We start from the raw sequence: 24,583 nt of genomic DNA, 5'->3' as shown, positions 1-24,583 counted from the left end.
TATTTAAAAAAAGTTGGTAAAAAAGTTGCATATTTAGATTCAGGACACCCAATGCAGTCAAAATTAAATATTTAATTCATTGCAACTCAAAAAATGTTTATTTTGTGGCCTTGTGAAATTTACCATAAAAAATTAAAAAGTAATGCTGAGCATTTAGAAGAACAGGGGAACAATTGTAGCTGGAATTGGTTTCTTGAAGAATATTTCATATCAGTATAAAATTTCAGATTCACGATTTTTTTAAACCAAAATTTTTAGTGATATAGTAGAGGATATTAGATTTTGGATTTGTTTTGCTAATTCTGTGGACCACCATGAAAGGTTAACTATTAAATGGTGCCAACTTGTCGATGTATAAAATAAGTGTTTGAAGATAAAATGGTTCGTTTCAAACTCTGTAGTTGTTTAGTTACACTTCTTTATAAAAGGCCATTCTAAAGACGAGGTAGGAGTTTTGTATGTGGTGTTTAGAGAATTTTTATACAAAAGGTTAATTGAATTGCAAATCGAAATTTTCAATAAAACAATAGTTTGAAATCTTGATCGTCAAGTAGTGCCGTAAAATGAAATGTCTCAAGCCTAGGTTGATTTAAGACCAGTTTCTGCCGGAGGCGAGCAAAATTTCTAACTTGCTTGTAACACTTATTTTGAAACACCTTTTAAGATGAAGTAATTTCATGCTACGGTGAAAATTTTGCTTGGGAAAAATCTCCTTGGGGAGGGGGGGTTAATCCACTAACTCCTCCCTCCTCGTTCGCACGGTCTTGTTCGGTGATATTTCAGGGCTGGGGGTGCCCAGCCAGATCCCAAAACAGTAAAATAGCTCTTATTATTTATTCTAAACTTATGTTTTGTTTAGATACCCTTGTTCAAAAACTTCCACAAACGCTCAATTTAGCATTAGTGAAATGCTAGCCTTGGAATTGTACGCCTTGATGATGCAGCACATGCATGTGGATGGAGCTTTTCAAGGGACCATAGATTGCACTTGGAGATCCTACTTTGATATGTGTGTACTCGTAGTGCTACCGGTAAACAACTGCAACTTCAACCAATAGTGCAGGGGTGTCAAGTAGCATAGCAAAGTAAAAATTATAACGCGGGGTAATACCACAATAGATCAACTTAATGGTCGCAGTGGACTCTCTCTCCAACAGGAAAAAAAAACATAATGTTTGCTCGAATGGAATTCCTCAACTGGACACTCAGCATTGAATAAGCTAAAATACGAAAATGTGGACAGAAAACTAGGTTTGCTATTATGCGTGTCATTGCCTATAGCTGATTTTTAAATGATTTTTCGCTTAAAGAACAATTTGTAGATTTGCGTTAGAAGTCGTTATTTTTATTTAGTTTGAGCATATTTACAAAATTTAAATTATAATTTCATACTGTGGTTTATTGGGTTAGTTGAGTTGAAAAGATACTGTTCCAGTTTAAGGCTAGTTTAAGGTACGGTCCAATCACTTTTTGTGTGATCCAATGAAGGCGTTACAGTTGGGACAGTAATGGTTCGCATCTCGGCACCACTTGGTACAATATGGAACGCATACGCATGGCCAACAGATGAACAGGAACAGCAGTCCGGCACAGAGATGCGTCTTGGTGGTACTAGCATAGTCAACCCGTGTCACTACCGTTGCCCGGCAGGAGGGACATGTGATGGTCGTGGGATCCGGTCCCACAGCAGGACTTCCGACGATTACTGTTGTTGCTGAAATGAAGGAAATATGCCAGTTAGTTGTTTCACAAAATTTCTTGCACTATTTCGCAATTTTTCAACACGAAATTAACTGTGAATATCAATCTTTATAAGATAAGTTTGAATATCCTTAGTCTACAATTACAGAAGAATTTTATAAGAGTATACTTGAAAAGCCTCGGACAACTTGTGGTAGTTGAACAACTGTTGTTAACTCAAAATCGATCATTTTTGCATTTATACCCCCTTGTTTCTGGAGGCCTCATTAGATAAATGAGGTGTTTGAGTTAAATTATTCATCTCTAAAACTTATCGTCAGAATGCTGATTCTCGTCAATCGACCCCTCATTAGGTATATGGGGTTTATTTTGGTTCTATTCAGTCCCCCGTATATGTCACTGATGTTATCGAAGTTTATGCAGCTGTCAACTGGTAATTGATGGAACGCACGGGCATGAACAGCGCATGAACGCTGAACATCATTGTCTTGTTACAACGTATGAATGAAGCAGCAGATTGTCAAAAATTGGATTTTTTTTGCTCTGTATGACTTATAAATCCGAATATGTGGGTTTCAGATTTGGTATAGTTTGTGGTTTGTTTTTAAATATTTAAAAAAACTAGATATTAATACCGTTAAATGTGATGTTTAAATGTAACGAAATATGAATTTTAAATTTATTGAAAAGTGTTAGGTGTTGTTCTACCTTCATTGTTGTATAATAAAGGCTAGTCTGAGATAACGGCTTACTATCGACAGTTTGCTGGTTTGTTTTCGTAATCTTATCAAAATTTCTTATCTTCAATGACATTTTAGAAAGGGAAAAAAACATAACAACTGAAGGTGATTATTTAGTTGACGTTTGGGTAAGACTTGTTTTCAATAAGTTTCAATTGAAGCACTGGTAAAACTAAGGTTGTCAGAATTTTTTCAGCATGTATCCGAGCTATTTCATTGAAAAACCTGGCAAAATCAGGGCATTTCATTTCAAAATTGTTCACCAAAATCCGGGTAATATCCTAATTTGGTAAAAACCTAGAAATTACTAATCAAAAAACAATTAAAAAATTTGTAAATTTTATTTTAAGGCTTTAAAAACCATGATTATTGCTTTGAAGTTTGCTCAATAAATTTTGTTTTGTACATATGAATATAATTTTTTTACAACTATTCATAGGATAGCTTACAGTTAATTTTTACACCAATCTCCGTTCACTGTTGTTAATAAAACATCAACCACCATTTTTCCCACTGTAAAAAATTAGTAAAATGTTTTGTTGAACAACTAATTTACTTACCCATTGCAAATGTAACGCGTATAGCAAAATTTCCTTCGAACGAACAAACAAAACCGTTGGCACCGAACCGAGTTGCAACTCCGTACTGGAAACGATTCAAACGTTTTAGATACAGTAAGTCTCGAATGGCCAGTATATAAGCGGCGCATATACTATTATATTATATCAGATATGTTTGATTGGGTACTAGTATCTACCATTCTTATCACCGGTCATTAAGAGAGATAGGCAATACCCAAAATAAGTGGGGATTTTTTCTTCGTTGGAGTTCTAGTGTAAATAAATAACAGTAAGATTCTCAAAATTCACCTTGAATGCATCGCCTTGAACTTTGATGATTCACTGAAATAATTCAATAAAAAAACAAACCTTAAGATGCGGTGCAATTGTTATTAATATTTTGCCCAGAATTTGTTTATGAAACCCTTATTTACATAGTCATTTCAAGCTGATATTTATTTATTTTCTTAACTACATGTGTGAACACATGACTACGCCACATTCATCAATTGGAGTAATATGGAACCTTATCTAGTGAATTGTCACCTATTTATTTTTATACTCGAGAACTCAGCTCAACCTTCATTACTCATCCACTTGAATATAGACGTAAATATTCTGAAGAGGAAAACATTTTTTTTCTATTCCATTACTCAGACAAGCGCTAATGACAAATTGTACGGGAATCACTGCCCTGGTATGTATCGATTTTTATTTTTGAGTGTCGGGTAGGTACGCCAAGATACGTTATCGCAATGAATGTGTAACATTTGCTTGCGACAATCGGCCTAAGCTCCCCACGTATCGATTTGATGGATGAAGCTTCCCTAAACTTGGCTCATATTATGCATAGGAATAAGTTTGAATGTATTTTGGGACCATGTTTGTTATATAATTTGTTTTATTGTTAAACGCTGTAATATTAATGGAACACGGTGAGTTTTGTTTTAAGAGGGGGTAGGGTCTAACACTTTCAAAAAAATCGATTTTTTTATTTTTTTATTTTCTTATTGTAAAACATTTCTAGAATGTTGTGTCAAATTTTCAAGTCAATTGAAGCAAAACTGTAGAAATTATAGGCCTTTATCTTCTCCTATTTAATACTGCAAGAAAGCAAGAGCAGAAACTTCAAACGCGTTTTTCTCGAAAGCACATTTTTAAAGTCCGTGGACATCGTCATTTGAAAACTACTTATCCGATTCTTTTCAAATTTGGAACATATTTTCTACATATAAAATACCAGACCCCAACGTTTTTCTTTTTTATTTTTTTTACTTTGGGCAGATTTTACAGATAAAAAATGGCGGATTTTTTCGTGAAAAATCGTAGTTTTTACTTCAAAAAGCCATAAAAATTTCATAACAATTTTTTTAAGTTAAATAAAAACGTTGGGGTCTAGAAAAACATCTATTAAAAATATTTTGCTCGGATATTTTGATTTCAGATGATTCTGTGCTGAGATACAGTGTCCACCGCAAATCCTGTTTTCTAAAAGGCATTCTCGAAAGTGCTCCGTCACCGGCTCATTTATCAATATTTTTCTACAAAAAAATTACTAAATGTTCTTTTAACAATGCTTTGTATAATGCAAAAAAATTGAATACATTTGTTTGAACGATAGCTCTAGAAAAAAATCGTGAAAATGGTGTTTTTTTTTACTTGTTAGACCCTACCCCCCCCTTAAACACTAGATTTTTTTATAAAACGTAGTATCTACCTATATGGATAATCCAGCTCTAAATTTATAAAGATCAATAAACGTGAACAAACCTAGCATATTATTCTTAAATTTCCAACATAATTAGAAGAGATTACACTAGTTTATAGCATTTTTGAACTAAGTAAACTAAAGCTCAATAAAAGTATAAACTTGGCCGCTGAATCCGAAAATGAAAATCCAAAAATCTCAGTAGAACATTTTTTGAGTTATGCTACAATTATATTTTTTTCTAAGAGAAACAAAGAGCTTGGACTTATGTAAATCCAAATAAATCGGACTACATGGAATCAACTTGAAATTTGTTTTTGTACTTCAAATTGAAGGTGAATCAATTTTTTATCGATCATCAGAGCTTCATTTTTGTGTCCAAATAACAGTAAGGGAGATAAAAGCATAATGGCCACCTTAAGGAAAACGCTTATTTAACTATAGAGAACAGCTATAATATGTTAATTACATCATTGTTTCGTGTTCAGACACTCAAAGAGTCTATTGTCTAATTGGATGAAACTTGAAAAAGTAGATAATAACGTTTAAAAATGCATTTTAATTTTTTTTGCTGAAAGCTTTAAACTAGTCACTGTAGGGGCATAATGAGAACCCCCCTGTGACAGTATAAGCACCATTAATCGGGGCACGATGAGCGTTTTCTGCCGGGGAAACTAGCAGCGAATTCGATTCGATGAAGTCAACTGAATAATAGAGCTACAGCTTGACTTGTTTCATCTGAAGATTTGGCCTAATGGTAAGGTGTCGGAGAGGTAATTAGTAGACTCGAGTTCGATTCTTGGACAAGGATATTTTTTTTCATTTATCATTTATGGTCGATGCATTTTGCACTGAACGTTGAGGCGTAGATCCATCAAACAAAGCAATAACAAAATAATTTAGGTCTGTTTGTAGAATTCAAACAATTAACACATGTTTATACGTTATGGCGCTTATTCTGCGCCGCGTGTGACGTGATGATAATCGAGTTACCCAAGTCACTCTATTCTAGTAGTCGGTTTAGGTGAGGATTGTCACTTTGGATGAACTTTTACGAACCGGAATTCTCACCAGCTTTAAAAATCAGTTTGGAAAATTCGAAGCGTGAACGAAAACAAATCAATTAAGAACAAATTCTACCATTTTGACATATGTGTTCATTCAGTCACTCACCTCTGTCACCTTAGCCACATCGACTCCGGGAATAAGATGACAAAACTCACGGTGACTCCGAGATGAGGTGACAATCGTCACGTCACGCGCGGCGCAGAATAAGGGCCTATGTTTCTGGTGTTTTGTTTGACGGATGATGCTACTAGCCGTATAATGTAAAGGTGCATTTACAGTTCTTTCGAACGTGAAAATGAAAATACTTATATTCTTCAAAATCTTGACTATACTGCATTTCATGCTTGCGAAACTAGGTGGAATAGATGCGAAATGGTTTAAGGATTATTTTTGAACTGAATTCCTTGTTCAAAACCCTTTAAAATTGGGTTTATTTCAATTACCCCGATTTTCACTGCGGAATATTTTTTCCGCGTTCTCTACCATTCCGCTCGAAGTGTAGACGCGCTGAGCGAACGTGAAAACGGAAAACGAACAAACGTGGTGAATATAAATTCCACGTTCATTTTCACGTCCGAATGGCAATGTGCATTCTGAAAACATTTTCACCGATGACGGAAAAATATTTGCTCCATAAAAAATCAAGTTTTCAAATTGCAAGCACATTTAAAGGCAATTAAAGACTTAAAATACTACGAATTTGAAATGGAACGCATACGATTTTTTTTAACATTAAAACCCGCTTGGGCATCATTTAATTGTACCTGCTGGAAGAGGTTTTCGACGAATAAATGTACCTGTTGAAAGAGTTTCTCAACGAATAAATATAAATGAGGATCATCGAATGGCAAGAGTCTATTGAAATAAAAAAAAACATGGATTCCGCTTTCTGTGCTTCAGAAAAATTATGGAAATAATTGGAAAGTTTATAAAATTATTCAAAACTAATGTCTTTTAAGAAGAACCTGAAAAGCAGCCAAATTAACGAACAAAAGTGAACTGATGCATTTTAATTTTATAACAACCTTTTCGATCGTTTCACTAATTAAAAGAAATATTGAAATTTTTATTTCCCAATTTTTAATCAAGAACAAAAAAATGGCTATTTTGTAGAAGTTATTCAACATCCTTTCAAAAAGTTTTTCAAAAGAAACCATGCTTGGCATCGCTCCTCAGATTTGCCCGTTCAGAGTAAGAGCGTGTATTTTTTTCGCTGTGCTCTTCCCAAACGGAGAATCTTTAAAAAATGCTCAGTTAGCTCCAGAGCGACCAAGCGTCCAGCTAAGTGTGGGCAAGAGAAGCAAGCAAACTGATGAAGTGCGTTCTCGGTGCAGATAAATTCGTTCGCAATCGGGCGAAAGAGAAGCTTTAGGTACAGAAAACTCGGTTTGTCTTCATCGGTTGCGTCTGGCTGGATCGATGTTTCGAAGTGCGTCAGAATTTACAATGCAGAACATAAATCTAACGGAACTAAATTAATAACGCCAAAGGTAGTTAAGATAGAATGCTGGTGTCTTCGACAACATTGCTCTGTATAATAAAGCGCATATTTTGATATGAAATATAAAGTTTAGAGGTCCACCAATAGCGAGATATAAATCATAACTTTCTTGTTTAGCATTTTAGAGCTTAAGTTTCTTCTACAAAGTTATTTATCTTAATACAACACACAACTTTGCCTAACATGTCAAAGTCCTACAATCTTAACCCAAGGAGATACGGTTAAATTAAAATAAAAAACATTACAAAAAGTTATTGTTATTATCGCGCTATTTTTTAATCTCTCCACTTTAAATTTTATATCAAAATATGCGAATTAACAACTTTGCCCAAAACACCTATCTGGTCATTCCTGAGCGAGTTCCTCTAGTTTGATGTTCTGCACCAGGACCAATTATTAGCTACGAAAGCTTTCTTGGGTCAAATAGCGGTAAAGGAAGATAAATCCTAAATTTTACGATTTGTGAAAGTTTTGCAGTTTTATAACTAAAATTTGTCCCAGATCCCTGCGTAATTTTCACGGTTTGTTTCATAGCCAAAGATTTTAGGATAATTTTAGTAAATGTTACTTTGCGAATTGCTGCTTTTGTAAATTAATGCTACCCAAGTACGATATTTAAAGTACATAAGCCTAAATATACAGCAATTTGCGGATGCCCGGATATTGTGAAAAAACTACTTGGATTTTGCCCAGTTTTATCCACATTATTTGGAAAATGAAACAAGAAAATCGAATTCAGTTTAAAATTGTTTGTCGAAAATTGGATTTGTGAAAGTTTGTTTCATCAAAAATTAAACCAAAACTTTCCTTCGTATGCTTTAAACATAAATTTAACACAGATGATGTGTTGCGACAAAAAAATGTAAGTCGTTTTTCTTCACTAGATAAATGTCTGGAATTTCCTCAGATTTGGCCGGATGTTGCTCGGTTTTTGGAATGGAAAATTTCAGATTATTTACCCGGTTTTCACCATGTTTTTCAAATAATTTGCCAGGAAGTGCCCGGCCCGGCTACGTACAAAAATATTTTATACATAAACCTACATTGGACCTCTTCGACTGATGCACTGTTCCGCACTGCATAGCGGCTTTTTTTTTAAAGAAAACATTCCTGCATTGAAATCTTTCTGGCTTGATACACTGAGCGACACAGCAGCGTCGCTAGAGCACAATTTTCTAGCCAGCTCTTTCTCTTTTCTTTAGAGCGAGCGACGTCCACCCGACCGTCAGAGAAACCGCAATCGGGTGCACTCGGCAAAAAGATTTGTGAACGTTGATCGGCTGAGAAGTGCACTCGGAAACCGAAATGATAAAAGTGTAATTCGTTCTCTGCTCTGTTCTGTTTGCGAGGTGTTGGACAAGCTTGAAAGAAACAAATCGCTAAAGCTCGTCACTACTTGGATCGATAAACACTGTTTGAGAATACTTAAAATTCATAATTTAAATTTAAATTCATTGTATTCATAGATAAGGACTTTTGGATTATTTTATCAAATCAATCATTTTCAAAGCTGAAAATGTTTGAAGGAGAACAATATGTTTCTTTATATATTTTTTGAGAAATTTAAATTTAAATTTGAGCACCGGTTCGACTAGTATCGATTAAAACATTGGTTGAATGATCTGTCATTTACCGATCGAAACCAATTTCTACCTGTCATTGAACAAACCTCTTGCTAATTTTGAAGATTTGACCGATTTGACATTTCACTGCGGAATATTTTTTCACTGTAGTGAGTTCACGTTCCCGTTCGCGTCCGAGTTCACAAGAACTGTGAACCGGGCTTAACTATAAAAAAAACAATCATGAATTGTATGTGGAAAAAAACCCCTCGAACAGAAATCGAGCTCGAGTCTACTGATTACCTCTCCGACAATTTACCAATAGTCCGAATCGACAGATGAAACTTGTCAAGCTTGTAGCTCTATGATTCAGTTGTCTTCATTGACTTGAATTCGCTGCTAGATTATACGGCAGAAAACGCTCATCATGTCCTGGTTAATTGTGCTCTGTTCGCCCCAGGTCAACAAATTTAAGCAAAAACGCGTTTAAAAGTTGATTAAATTGAAAAATCGAAAATTTTATGATGGTGAAAATTGAGAAACAATGTGTCAAAAATGTTGCAGTGCGCACATTTCAGATCAAGATGATTTAAAGGTCATAAAAGCTTATTTGGTGGTGCTCAAAAATTATAATATTTTCATCACTTGAGTTATTGTTTGATATTTCCGTAAAGATGAAAAGGATATTTCTTTTTAAGTGAAAAATGAATACTATAGGTAGTACGAAACGAATCCTCATGAGAATTTATTTAAGACAATACGTAGGGGAGATAAGGGCATAACGAGCAGCCAGGGCATAATAAGCACTCCTTTTTTCTTCAGAAGTACGGCAAGCTATCATTAAATCAGTTAACGAAAAACGAAGTTGTGTGGTTCTTCAACAGTAACGGTATTTCAGCGAATGGACAAACGCTTTCAAAATACGTGCCTTTTAGGTTTATTCTTTAAAAAAACAGAACTGCCTCATGTATTTGGTTTTCAAAAATTTCCCTACAACATTTTTGCTTGAAAAATTCGAACAAGCATAAATGCATAGTAAATAAAAGTGACACTAAGAGTACCTCATTGTTCGGGTTCAGTTCCTTAATATCAATCATTAATAATTTAAAATCATTATTGACTTTCATAAATAAATTCAAAAAGTTTCCAGTTTTTTTAGGCTTAAAGAGTGATCTTGAAGTGTTCATTTGGAAGATAAACTTTGATGAAAATGTATCAAATATAAAGGAATAATAGCAAAAGAATAAGTTTGGGGTTCCAATCAGATTCATTTTTAATTCTGGTAAACTCTATAAATTCAATTTTAATTTAAGATCTTTAGATCTTTGGTAGATACTCCAGGTGCAATATAAATAATGTTATCCCTCCAGAGCTGTATGCAAAATATCCGCTTCTTGAAAATTTTACATTTAGTTTTTTGACGTTCCTCTGGCCGAAAATTTTAACCGATTTTATTGATGTTTGATTCATTCATCAGATTATACATTCTAGTTTCTTGATATTCCTGAATTAAGTAAATATGCTCTACGAAATTTTCTGTAGTTGGTTTCGAATGAAAAAAACAATCTTAAAGAAACATTTTTTTACTCTTATTATTGTCAAGAATAAATCTATTCGGCGAAGTATAAATATTATGGGGTCCGATGAGAATTTTGGCTGCTATCCGGATTTTTCGGTAGAATAAAAGTCCTGCATGAAAAAAAATGATATCCAATTTTAGCTTTGCTTTACTGTATGTTTTTCTCAATGGACAAATATATTAGTCTCGAATTTTAGTTTTAATTTGTGAATCTGATTATGATTTTCATAGAGCATTGTTGGTCTCTCGAAAATCTGTGTTCTTCAGAATTTCGGAATGAAGATAAGGATGATTTATAGGTACGTTTCAGGTCATTCTGACCCGAACAGCTTTGAAAGGTTGAAAAACAAACCAATAAAATATATTTTAAGCTGAGTTTTCATAAACGTGAAGATTAAATACGAGTTTTTTTTATCAACAAAAGTTATCATTAATCATTTATTTTATTTTAAAAGATTTTAATAAAGAAAGTCATCTTGAAAATGAAGTCAGATACCTTATTTCTGAATTAAATATGATTGATCTGTAAAAAAAGATTATGATTGAAGAAAATCGAAACAAAAATTACTAAACTCAATATAAATAAAAGATGGCCATTACGTTTTTTGGAGGATAAGCGAACTGATATTCAAGGAGTTCATTTACTATCAAAATATTTCAAACTGTTTAAATTTGAGAGCCACATTTCTCGACGCTCACTAGTGGTCAAGGGGGATCGATTCTCGGCTGTTAGATGAATTTGTTGTCAAGTTTTCGATCGCCTCCGTAATAATTTAGCGATTGCTGGCTACTGCTGCTGAGCAAATGGCTACCATTTTTAAAGCCAACGTAAGTTTGATATTTAATATGGAATAGAACAATTTCAAACAATTTTGTTTTTTTTTTTGGTTTTAAGATAATGATCTACAGGAAAAAAAATCAAATTTTTTGATACTAAATTCATCAAAATCGAAAAACCTAGAATAGGAGGGGTGGTAAGAACGTTTCAATGGAACATACAAATCCACGGACATCTTCGTAACTCGTCGAGCTGAGTCGATTGGTATACATATAGGTATAAAATGGGGTCTTGGACCCTTAATTAATGATATCCCCAACTGACCGTTCGCTATGTCTTTCAGTAAGAAAGCCAAAAAACTCGAAAAATATTTTTTTACGTTTTTATCAAAACACATCATGTTTGGATAAAATTAGCTCAAAAATTGTTTTTATAGCAAAATACATAATTGTGATCACGCATTTTGAATTTTTCATTGATTTTGCAAATAAAGTGAAAACATTCGGGTAAAATCCGGGTAAAATCCGGGCAAAATCCGGGCAAAATTCGGGCAATCTGGCAACGTTAGTGAGTCTAACCTTATTGAAAATTCGATATTCTCGATTCTGGACTAAGGACTGTACCTAAATTGAATTCACCAACTTCTTTATTGAATAACTTTTTAAAGCTATTTTTGAAGACAGTCTTTAAATAGTAACAGGCTTTGACAAGTGAGATTTTTTTTTAACTGTAGTAAGGACCGTATCGTAATTTATGAATACAACTTTAAGCCTCTCTGTGAAAAAGTGTTTTGACAGCTGTTCAGTGACCGCGTGTTATAAACATAGTAAACAAACAGAATATCTCGAAAAAAGTTGAGTTTTGAATCCCGGCGCAGCAATGAAGGGACTTTCGGAAGAAAAACGGAAAACGATTGTGACCAAATACTGTTCGGAGCCCGGCTTGACGATAAGAAAATTGGCGAAACAGGAAGGAGTCAGCATCTGTGCAGTTCAAAATGCTATTGCCCGATTTGGTATGCACAACACTTTCAGAGATCTACCTGGTCGTGGTCGAAAAGTTGGTGCATCCAAGCCGGCTTTGGACAAAAAAATATGCCAGCAGTTTGAAAGAAAACGGAATATGTCAGTTCGGGATTGCGCAAGAAAGTGTGGGACATCAATCGGAATGGTGCAACGTGCCAAGGCACGTAACTCGTTGAAGACCTACAAGAAGCAGAAATTTCCGAAACGCAGCAAAATTCAGGCGATATCCGTGAAAACTCGAGCTCAAAAGTTGTACGATGAGGTTTTGAGCAAGAAGAATTTGTGCATTATTATGGATGATGAAACATATGTGAAAATGGATTACAAAACTCTTCCAGGAGCACAATTCTACATTGTGCCTCAAGGAACGGATGTCCCAAACTCGGAGAAGTCCATTTATTGTGAAAAATTTGACAAAAAGGTGCTGGTTTGGCAAGGAATTTGTCAATGTGGTATGAAGTCATCACCTTTTTTCAAAAGCGTATTTTGCTACTCATTCAGAAGCATAAAGGTCAGACACTATTTTGGCCAGATCATGCATCATGCCACTACGCGGGTTCAGTCTTGTAGTGGTATCGAGAGATGGAAGTCAATTTCGTGGCAAAAGCGATGAATCCTCCAAATTGCCCAGAGATCCGGCCTATCGAAAGGTATTGGGCCCTGATGAAAGGGAAACTGCGGAAGAAGGACCATGGAGCTGTTGACATCAATCAGTTCAAGAAGGACTGGATAAATGTAAGCAAAACCATTTATGCAACCGTTGTGCAAAACTTAATGCGAGGAATCAATGGAAAAGTGCGTGAACTGAGCAGATCCAAGGATAATTAGATTATCCTTGCTGTTGTCCCATTCCTTGAAGTCTAATAAACATGTACGAACACCCAGAATTGAAAAATAAAAGAGCAATAAATAAACAGAATACTTATAACGTGTATTCATAATTTACGACACGGTCCTTAGTATTGTGGACCTGGGATAAGATTTCGCCATTTTTGGTGTTGGTTCTGAGTCGAGATTGTTACTTTTGATTCACTTTAGTCGATAAAACTTTCGTTTTATCAGTCAAAATATTTTTTTTTCAGAAAATTGTTGAATTTGATACTCAAACATTACCCTTTCTAATTTACAAATGGATGGAATTTTTTATCGTGTTAGATGCGTCATAATGTTTTGAAGTAAAGAAACAATGTTCTTTAAATTCGATGACGCCTTGTTATAGCGTTTTACCTATGAGTAATTTAGCCAGCGTATGCTCTTTTTGCTCGTTGTTAAAAAGGTTAAAAACAATTTTAAACCTGAAGGAGTATGATACGAACAATAACACATACGTCATTCAATTTTTATTTCAAGCAGAATATATTTTCATAAGTATCTCTAACATATAAATGGGACTAGCATTTTGTATAAAAAATGAACTGCTTCCTCTTCTCTTCTTCTCAAAACCATGTTCTGTATCTCTTTCGTTGGTTAAAAATATAATTTAGTTTTTAGATAGGTGTATGTAATGTAGGTAGGTAGTTCTCGATTTGATATGATTGCTCGACGCATGATCTGGTAACAGAGGGAGGAAACCCCTCCATCCAAAAAACGAACGAAATCAACGGAAGTGGCCAGGGATCTTTTGCGATGCGTTGGTTGATGGCTAACTAGAATTCCCATTTCTAGCCTCGATAGGTTCCAATATAGGCTCCACAGTTGGGGCAGTAGTGGTTGGCATTTTTGCAGGAATCAACAACATACGGAATCCAGAAGCATGGCCAGCAGCTGAAACGAAAAAAAAATAAATAAAAATGCAAAGGTCAGTTCATTTGTTTGTGCTGCAATTTCCGAGATGAGAGTTTGACTAATCTGGGTGATAAGAGCATTGGAGTTGATACCTACTTCTACTAAAGTATGACGATTGGCAATGAAATGCCGCTAATAATGACGATTAGATCATCGTACAGACAACAAATGAGTGTTTTGAAATGGTATTAGTCATGGCATTTTTTGTCACAATTGAAGCTCAGTAAGCTCGAGGAATTTAAGCCATTTTTTTACGAGGATTACATGATAAGGTTGTTTTTAGTGTTTTTTTTAAATATTTTTCTTTAATTTCTTTGATAATCTGAATAAACTATTTGGTTAAGACGGTAATCGCTAGGTCCACTGATGGCATGGGTTCGATTGCCATCTCGGTACTGGGTGTTAAATGTTAATCTTAAGTTGTCCACGTCATTTATTCAGTCTGTAAAGCCTAAATCGGCATAGACGGTGTACACTCAGAAAAAATCTATTATGTAGGCCATAAGATTCTCTTATGAAGTGGCGCTATAAGAAAAAATAATGAAATTCATAAGATTGTCTTATGATGGAATGAACTCAAAGGATGAACACCGGTTTCAATGAGGGGGTTATTGCTTTTCATAAGATATTCTTATGGGAAAAGAAATGTCTCACAAAATTGAAATAATTCAAGATTATTTTTTCATTTTATTTTATTCCCTGCTTAATTCGTATGGAAAAACATCATGGTGACAATCAGCTGCCTTTCAACACCCGGTTCCATAAAAAAAGTTTTATTGTGCCTCGGACCTTTGACTTCGCGCTTTTTTACCGGTAACCAAGCTGAAAAGTAAATAAAACATAAAATGTTCCTATTGAGTTTTCAAATATTTTCAACTAAATCTCGCGTGAGCTTTCATTACGTCGAATGAAACAGAAACACCGAACCGAGAAAAACGCTTCTGAAATTTGAAGAGTGTTTTCAAACATATTATAATAAACATTGGTAACTCTCAGCATGCTTCATACAGTCCAACAAGGACATGCACTTCAAAACTACCTTCAGGAGAAAGTTCTTACTAAAAAAGTAAAGTTGGCGTGTTTCGTCGAGAAATTTCTTGGTTTGTTTTTTATCAATCATTTTTGTTTTGACAACAAAGTTTTCATTAACAAATAACGATGAACAAAGCGCGGATATACTTTCGAATCTAATGTGTGGTATTGAAAAACTCCCGTTCTAAACAGGTAAACATTCAAAATAAAGAATATTCCGGATGATAACTATGTTATAATTCCCCAGATATCTACAAATCCAGTAATCGGTACCTGCTTCCGTTGCATCTAATTGCACATAATCCTGTTCGAATGGATGCCTCACAGACCTCGGGCGATTTGAACCGGATAGTCCAGTACTGGAATTGCCTAGTGATGTCTCCACCGAGGAAATAAAACTGCACTTATCGGATCTGGTTTGCCTTCAAGCATTCTATGGGGTTTGCAGATACTATTTTCAAATCCCAGAGACTTTCAGATACCTCCGAACTACGGAAGTTCTGGACTTCGGATGTTTCGGGCAGTCAAAAAGTGGCCATGAACTGGAAAAAAATTTGCATTCCCTGGCACAACGGACGAAGGCCTATTTTTAATACGTAAAATAAAATTAAACTTTCATATTCTAAGGTCCCGCCAAGCCAGAAAGTTTATTCGAAATCTCTAAGCATGTACCAAATGTACCATATATTCCGTTTTTCAGAATATAAAAACTAGGCTAACAGATTTGGTTTGAAATTTATGTTTGGGGGTTTTAGGTATTATTGGAGTACAAGATTCTTTGGGGATAAACGTTATTTCGTAGTAAAATTCTGTCATCTTAGAAGAAGCGCGCATCAGCAGTAACAACAGTACCTGATACCAGTCCATCGAGAGGAAGTCCAATTCCCCCACGGACATTAACAAAACCTAAAATGGGTGTTCTATGTAACATGCCATTCGTATCATTTATCTTTCAATGAATTTGCGGGGGTGTTTTGAAAAAGAAAAAATTGCAAGCTAAAATAATAAAATTTATTTAAAAAATTCAGCCAATAATTTTTCAGTTATGTTTTTCTTGTCGCCCAAAGAATCGTACGTAACAGGGCGTCTTTCACGCCGTTGGCTTTTGAAATTCGTTCTTGGATTGTGAACGTTCACAGCCATCACCCAGCTTTTTAACATTTTTTCTCGGGGGGAGGCTTCAATTGGTTAGCTTCCTCATTCAGAGGATCATACACAAGCAAATGTAAGCTGGGTGCTCCGGAAAAAGAGATTCCCCAATGATCGATGGTTAGAAATCCTAAAAAATCAATCAGATAATAAAACGCAATTCAGGTACATATTTAAATAAGCAGTACGAAAACATACCAGTACCCTTATCTGAAAACAAAATTGTTGAACCTGTGCTTAACACAAACCGATAAATTCTTCAAAAACTTGATGGCTGTTGAACGAAGAAAAAGAAAAATGTTAAACTGTTCAATTACTGTGATACCTAAATTTTGTTTTATTTTGAAAAATTTATGTCTGTGGCAACTTTGGTTTTTTTTATTTGTTTTTCTACGGTTAGTTAGAGCTTTCTCCACATGGAGGCGCGCATGGTGATTCTCCCTTTTTCCTTGGGGAGTGAGGTATATTGATTATTATTATATTTGGTGTTTTTCAAATCCTATTTTTATTCCTTCGCCGATAACCCTTCAAAAAATACGCAATATTCATGGAAACTAATTGTGTCAGATATTCCACACTATGAATTTAATTTTTTGCAATTTTTAGAGCTATTTTTTAATCATAATAGGAACATACGACATATTCGAACATAAATCGTTCATACACAGAAAAAAATAATGACAATTACGTGTCATTGAATATGGTTGCATTTAAAAAAAATAAACCTGTAAATCGAAAAACATTTGATTTTAAATTGATTTATTGAAATTTTAAGAGAGAATCATTTGATTTTACAGCAAACGCTCTGTAACAATATCGAGCAGGACATTTGCTGTAATTTTACAGGTCGAAAAAAATTACGTGTTGTTAAATGACGTGTCCTCCAATAATTTTCAAGTGAATATAAGTAAATTTAAGCTCATCTGGCATCCCAGTTCAGAAACGTCAAAACCAAGCGGATGGTTGTTTTGTTTTCGATTCGTTTTTTTTGTTTGGTTCTGGAGCTTTGGCAGTTACCGCAGTGAAAATAAAAATAAAAACCAAAAAATTGTGTTGTTTTGCCCGTAAGATGATTTGGTTTAACAGCGGTTTAAATGCGGAACTCTGCCGCAAAAAGCATCCCGATAATTGGATACCAAAGGCTCCACAAAAAGTTCTCCATCCGGAGGAAAAAGAACCTGGAACGTTATCGAACACAGAAGCTGTTTTTGGAAAATATTCAACGCCCCCAGAATCGGAGATGTCTACCCCGAAGTCGGTGTACGTGGTTAGGCGAAAAACATCGTGTACTTTTGCTTAAGCATTTGTGCATTAGCGTCATAGAGGTAAGTCCAATTTACATTTTTGAATGTCGCTAAAGCTAATATATTATAGAAAATGTTTCGTAACATGTATCACAGAATCAATGATTTCTCTTTGCAGATGTATTCGATTCTTGAGTAGCGCAGCGTTTCACTGATAATCTTCCCGGAAACGATCAAGTTCACGATACTACGTTGATGCCATGCAACAGAATGAACGATCTTCACAGTGTGTCCCGGAAATTTTGTAAAAGGTCCAGTTATTGTGAAACCAGGATAGTTTGGGAGTCGGTCCCAGGCAGGGTTGACAAACTGAGTTCGCACAAGTGATGAAGCCGTTCATTGAGTGAGTATCTTTCATAAGTCCCGCTTGAGTAAACTAGAATTGTTAGTGTTCTGGTAACCTATTTGGCAGCGAATTTACATTTTGAATTTTCTGCTTAAGCCAGCGACCTATTTACTTTTTGACTTTTGATGTTGATGCTTGAATCATGTTGTAATTCATTTTTGGTCATCGTTGATCTATGAAAAAGCAATAATAATTGGACCAGAATCATGATTTCAGCTAAACAATCACTTACCAATCAATATCTAGAATAAATAGGCTGGTCAACTGTTGTACAAAAAAATAACGTATATTTTTCCCCAGCTTACGGGTTTTCGTGTGAATTCTTTCAACAGTCCACACTATTCTATTCATGCTGGACATGGAATCTGGATGTAAATTTACCCAACGAATGATCTTTCGATGTGATATCGATCAACCGAATATAGAAGATTGATAATTTCACCTCTAAATAGACTGAGCGACAACTTCTCGATCTGTTTTGACGGCTCTTATCGTTCTCTATGATTTTCCACATAATAGTGAACTACATTTCCACCGCTTGGTTCTGCGGTTTCAAAAACTTTCTGTGCTTGGTCTTTGGGGTAGGATTAAGTAAATTTTATTGTTATTATGCAAATATCTTAATAATACAACTATTTGTTTATAAATAAGCTATTACCAATAGCGTGAAATGCTGACATTCCCTTCATATCTATCATTTTAGGTCAACCAATCTGGTGCACTCATTTATCAACACACAGACACTTGTATACACTCCTGTTTGGAAGTGCTGAATGGAAGATGCGAGAACACACAGAGTAACTTCGAATCGTTCCTGTTCGTGAAATTCATAACACATATCCAACCTTACGACTGCCTCGAGTTTTAGTACAATTAGCAGAGGTAAACATTCAGCTTCCAGAGACTCCAGCAATTTTTTCTATCCATGCAGTATTCCAGAAATGGTAAGTTATTTGAGGTCAATTCGTTTGAAAAGATACAACTTATATGTTTTTTAGTCCGTAGCATAACCTGATATATAAACGATATGCTCGACGCTTGGATGATCGGTGGAGGTTGACAAAGTCAGGAGGAATGACGAAAACCGCAAGATCGTTACGACAACGAATTATAGCGCTAGAGAAAGATTGAGGCCATCCGTAAAAAATTTATGTACTGTGTTCTGGCTTTTAAATAATTTTGTTTAATACATTTTTTACTCTAAATTTCGTTACTTTTATTTGATCCGAAAATTAAAATCCAATAGGAAAAAACTAGAAAAACGAATTGAAATTACAGTCCTGTATTTTTAAAGCAACAGCTGCATTCTGCGGCACACTGAAAAATAAGTGTCAAGTAATTTTTTCCGACCTGTAAAATTACGGTAAATGTCCTGCTCCTTTTTGTTACAGGATATTTGCTGTAATTTCACAGTAAATAATTTTTTCTGTGTACGTCTGAACACATTCGTCGTTTGGAGGGGAAATTTGTTTCATTCGTCTCTTTTCTTTCGTCCTTTGATTCGTTCAACTTGCACATACGCCCAAATGTTTCTGATGAAAATACTATGGAAAATTTTCAATTTTCTCGGCGTAGTGGCTGTTTAATAAGTGGTGTAGCGATAAATTGGTGAGTAAATGCATAATGAAATGTGTGAATCGGGTGCGAAATCGATCAAACAAACTCGCTGCTGCTGATCAGCTTTCTGTTGCCGATCAGCTGGAGGGGAAATTTGTCTCATTCGTCCTTTGATTCGTTCAACTTGCACTTACGCCCAAATGTTTCTGAGGCAATTACCGGTAAATTTTCATTTTTTTTTTGGCATAGTGAATGTTAACAGTGAATTATCGAGTGTAGCGGTGAATTTATTAGTGAATGCGCAATAAAAGTGTGAATCGGGTGATTGGGTGACTAACAGCAGCAGGCTGCTGCCGATCAGCCTGCTGCTGTTAGTTGTTAGGTTTGCTGCCGTTCGGTTTCTTTTCCCTGCTGCATTATTATACAGCGTTCGAAAGCCTTGAGTATCGATTTAAGAACGCCTGAAAACAAGAATCTGAAATAATATTGCCAGGTTGATATTCTGATTACCTCTTCCTGTATACACTGTTTGCTCATGAAATCCATAGCGAATGTGCTAGGTTTTTCTTCCTCTGCACATTCGCCGTTTGGAAGAAGGGACGTAAGCAACATTGAAATGGGCATGCAAAGTTTTGTTTCATTCGTCATTTTGAAAGTCTTAAATTTTATGCATTAAAAGGGTTTAAATTTATTGTTTTATCAATCATATAGGTAGATAATGTTATAATGAAGCTTTTTTAGTGAATATCTCAGTTTTTCAAATTTTGTTTCATTCGACGTAATGAAAGCTCACGCGAGAAATATAAATTTCAACTCAAACTTACCATTTAGAAGAATAAAATCATGCGCACATCAGTAAAAGTAATAACTTTGCAATTAGTGAGTGCTTCTGAAGACGTTGAAATACATGACTGATGGAATGAATGTGTTCATTATTTTTTCACAATGCCAATTCTTCTATTTTTCATAAGAACTTCGTATGAGAATAAGAAGAATTTCATAAGACTCTTATGAAAAACAATTTTACACTCTAAACAGCGGTTCATAAGAGGCATCTTATGAAAATTGTAATAAGAATTTGCCTGAGTGTATGTCTTTTCTTTTTCAAAATATTCTTTAGTAAATATTCAACATTGGGCTATGTTTTTTCTTGTAAATCGATTTTTTTTGTTCAACTGTTTTTTTACAAATCAATTTCTAAGCATCCTTTAAATTTAATTTCAACAAATCACTCTCTGTGAGTCACTTTGTATAAAGCCGTTGCAAAAAAGGAAAATTTTCGTGTTTATTCTGATTAAGATCTGTAATTCAGTATATAGTTTCAGATCCTAAAATCACGCTTTTACGGGGTGAAAGGAATTTAAGAACAGATTTTGACTAGTTGGGGGGCACTGACTTAAAATATTGTTTTTCATTCAGTTTATGTTTTCGAGATAAACTATGAGAATAATTCGAAATTCATTTAAAAAAATTATGTACTTTTTTTTGCAATACTATAGAATGTAACAAAGATTTTGAAAACAAAGGTTCAAGTTAAATAATCAAATTTGCTGAAGACTATGAATAATTTTGACATCTCTTTCCAATTTTGAAAAATACGAAAAGTTTAACAAAATATAAAAGAGGGTTTTACCTTCACCCATTTTTTAATATTTCTTAAAGCACAAGTCCAATCGCTTTGCGAAGAAATTCAGCATCTTCCGTCTTACATGAACCAAATCTATGAAAAGATATTTTCCTTTAGAGAACACTGATTCGAACAACAAAATTTTGGATACAAATAGACTTATCTTGTGTGTGTGTGTTTTTTTTTTGAGGAATCAAATGAAGGCTGTTCGAGTAGACTGAGTCGATTTGGGGTCATTTTTGAATTACTCAAACCCTGGGGTCTTAAAAGCTTCGTTTTGGTCCAAAACTCATCCATGACTTTTGCAGAATTTTTAAGTAACGTTTACATGAGTAAATTTGAACTTTTAGGTTTGTATGGGAAAATTGAATATTTTGTACTGAAAAATCAACATCATTTTTGTTTCTTCTGTGGAACCGAGCTTGCTAATGGTTTTTGTGCCAATTTATAAATTTCTTACAGGAAATTTTCCGCTGAACAACTTTGTCGAATATCATAACTTTGTATATTTTTAGAAAAAAAAGTTATTAGGGGAGTTTTTGGGAACACTGAATGGTGATGGACGCGTTTTTTCTAGGAACAAATTATAAAGTGAATTTTAAACCGATATTAGCCGAAATAAAGTGATTCCGCCTCGTGAAACCGATAAACAGTGTGTGTATGCTGGAGTATATCGTGAAGGATTTAACAAATATTCAGTGTATTCGAGGAACTTTAAAATTTTGTTTTTGCGTTTTCACTTTGAGATTTCATTCACGGATGACGTGGTATAGGCGCTTCGGGAAAAGCTTCATTTACATGCATAGAAAAAGCTACATGATTCGGCGGGATTTAGAAAGCTTTTGAGAAAGCTCCCCGAGCAAGTGTTACCAACGTTACTGGTTTGAGATGAGCTTTCCAACTTTCCACCAAAATATTTCCAATTGGAAAAGGCAAGGCAAGATACATAGGATCGGCAAGCTAAGTGCAATTTTATTACACCTAAGTAGTTTTTTTTTTGTTTATTTAGTCTACCTATTTTTCCAACACTTCTTCCCTAACTGATCCATTGTTTCAAGAAAAACTCCGTTCATATAATTTTTTTCAACACTACTTTTTCTCATTGTACCGTTTCACATCAAATTACAGGTAAACAAATTTATTTTGAAATGTACACATACTTGTGGCACAGAGTCTGTTTTCAATTTACAATTATAATTTTCATTATAGAAAGCTTTATTTGGGGGTTGCTATTTAATACCAAAAAGTGTTGAGCTATGTGTAACGTCAATATGTAAGGATTTGAAAATAGGAAGAGTGACCGTACCCCTCAAAACGTTAGCGTTACTCAATTAAGAAACGCAAAGGCACGTAACGCTCATAGTGACAAAACTGACGTTTGTCTAGGAATCAGAAGATGAATAAGATGCAAATACGACGAAAAGGAGAAGGAAATGTTATTTTAAGGAGAAACAGCAGAAAACTGATAAAACTGTAGGTGCTGGCCGGCCAGTTATAGCAAATCCTCAGCACTATTATTACTTTCGCTTTGTAGGTTATTTCGACAAAGGAGCCTCTGGCTTATGAGTAATTTGAATTGTGATTTTTATTTATGGGAAACATTAAAATAACTTAGTGACTACACAGAAAAAAACCTGAGCTTTACATTTCATGTAAAGTTTGATTTCATGTAAAATTCAGTCATATGTGTTGTATATTATAAGGCAGCCCTGAAAAAAAACCATGCGTTTCTCATTCGGATCAATTTGTTGTATTTTTACATGACTTTTGCTTGAAACGATGTTTGGAATCAAAAACGTTGCAGTCGCACACAGGGTGTGTCTAAATGTTTGCCGATTTTTATAAAAATGAAAAGGGAAATTCTTTTAAAACTGCTTACAACAGATATAAACTATGCTGTATTGCCTTTTTGGGAAAAAATAACAAAATAGTATATTACTCGTTTAAATTTCATAAACTTTATTGGATAGAAGTGATATTTTGTTCAAAGCCACAGTTCACCTCCCGTATTCATTTTTTTTTAAATATACGAATAACTCTAACCGATATGGTTGATATGAAATCCTACAATTAAGAATGAACGGCACAAAAATTAGTCATACTTATGGTTTAAATAAAATATTGCTGAATAAGGTCAACAATTTTCTCAATTTGTTGTTACCAAAATTTCAGCACAACAAAGCTTTTTTTTCTTTTTATTATTGAATTTAAGTATTAACTTTTAAATTGAAATAAAATCAGGTTTATATATTTTTAAACAAGTGGATCGTGGGGAATTGTTTAATATTCAAACAAACAAATGACAAGTTTCATTACCCCTTCCACATATTCCATCACTTTGCAAAGAATATTTTAATGTACAACGAACAAATAACAAGTAATATTATTCAAAGAACACACTAGATAAACTTCGTGTTATGTTTTGGAAAAGAAATGAAAAACAAAATGTTTTCAAAATCATCCATCCAAAAAGTATTAACGGAACTACAAAAAAATTCAGATACACCCTGTAGCAGAATCGTTTCAGAAACAAACACCGAACAGCCGACTGGTAAGAAGCAAGTTGGATTTGATGCGCCAAGAAAATGCCGTTTCCAATCGGGAGCTCGTGGATTTCGGTTGTGTAAACCATTATGAGTATTTTTTTGATGATTGGCATGTTTTGTTACAAGGCTGATGGCTAGTAGTTGAGAAAACAATAATTCAAAAACTAAAAAGGAATAATGAGCCGGAACGGTTTCATTGTTATGGTCATGTAAATTCACAATGTCATTTTTTTCGTTTCGGGAATTTACATTACGTCATAAGTCATGTAAATTTAGTAGAAATAACTTGTTCCATTTATTTGCAGGTTATAACATGTAATTATTTAATACTGTGTAGGTCAAGGAATTGAGTTGAAATATTGAATTCGTATGACACTGAAATGCACAAATGTAAATTAACGCGGATTTTGCATCTTGTTTTTCGGATATCATAAGTGTAATTGATTGCGCACAGTTTTATCACACAACAAAGATGTTAATGTCAGGATGGTTGTGGCTGCGTCAGCAGGCGAATCTAAAATTATGAGAGCATCTGTAGATGACGTCTCTCCTGACGTTTCCCTGCCGCTAGAAGAAGAGTAATATCAAAACAAGGAAGAGAACCAAGAACCGTTTTTTCACGTTGTCGTTTTTCAGACGTATTTCTACCGAATAGAACCTGCAGTCAGTTTAAGTGATTCTTAGAGTAAAAGTAGCGTAGTATCTCTAATTCAGTGATTGATATTTGTTAGCACATTCGAGATTGTTGAAACTTACGGTTTTCCTTGGGAACAGCAAGCAGCAACTTCTGCTCCCACGAGCAGAACCAAAACAGTTTGTTTTGGTTCCGCATGCTTTGAGTCAATTCGCAATTGAAACAATAGCGGTGATGATTGAAGATGACAGCTGATGATGGTAAACACGGTATAAATGTTTACATCATCACACGGTCAAGCGAGACAACATAAATTGGGTTCGTGGTAACACAACAGTGTTGCCAGATATTCTGGGTAAGAATATCAAAGTACTCATTGAG

At 34.6% G+C, this 24,583-nt stretch overlaps 2 protein-coding genes across 2 annotated transcripts in view; both read right to left on the bottom strand.

Moving 5' to 3' along the window:
* Positions 1 to 1,323: 1,323 nt before the first annotated feature.
* On the bottom strand, positions 1,324 to 3,128 carry LOC129743687 (lipopolysaccharide-induced tumor necrosis factor-alpha factor homolog). The gene is made up of 2 exons (XM_055735778.1): positions 3,002 to 3,128; positions 1,324 to 1,714 (listed from the first exon to the last, which is right to left on the bottom strand). The coding sequence occupies exons 1-2, from the start codon at positions 3,003 to 3,005 to the stop codon at positions 1,464 to 1,466; spliced, it is 255 nt and encodes an 84-aa protein (XP_055591753.1). The 5' UTR covers positions 3,006 to 3,128; the 3' UTR covers positions 1,324 to 1,463.
* A 10,426-nt stretch (positions 3,129 to 13,554) lies between these two features.
* LOC129743684 (lipopolysaccharide-induced tumor necrosis factor-alpha factor homolog) overlaps positions 13,555 to 24,583 on the bottom strand; it is a 69,231-nt gene continuing 58,202 nt past the window's right edge. Inside the window, exon 4 of the mRNA XM_055735772.1 lies at positions 13,555 to 13,986. Coding sequence (XP_055591747.1) covers positions 13,884 to 13,986 — 103 coding nt within the window. The 3' untranslated portion in view covers positions 13,555 to 13,883. The remainder of the gene's footprint in view (positions 13,987 to 24,583) is intronic.

This window comes from Uranotaenia lowii, chromosome 2 (genome assembly GCF_029784155.1).
Source record: "Uranotaenia lowii strain MFRU-FL chromosome 2, ASM2978415v1, whole genome shotgun sequence".
Classification (NCBI taxonomy): domain Eukaryota; kingdom Metazoa; phylum Arthropoda; class Insecta; order Diptera; family Culicidae; genus Uranotaenia; species Uranotaenia lowii.
The sequence above is the reverse complement of the archived record's forward strand: the minus strand, read 5'-3'. Positions and strand labels throughout refer to the sequence as shown.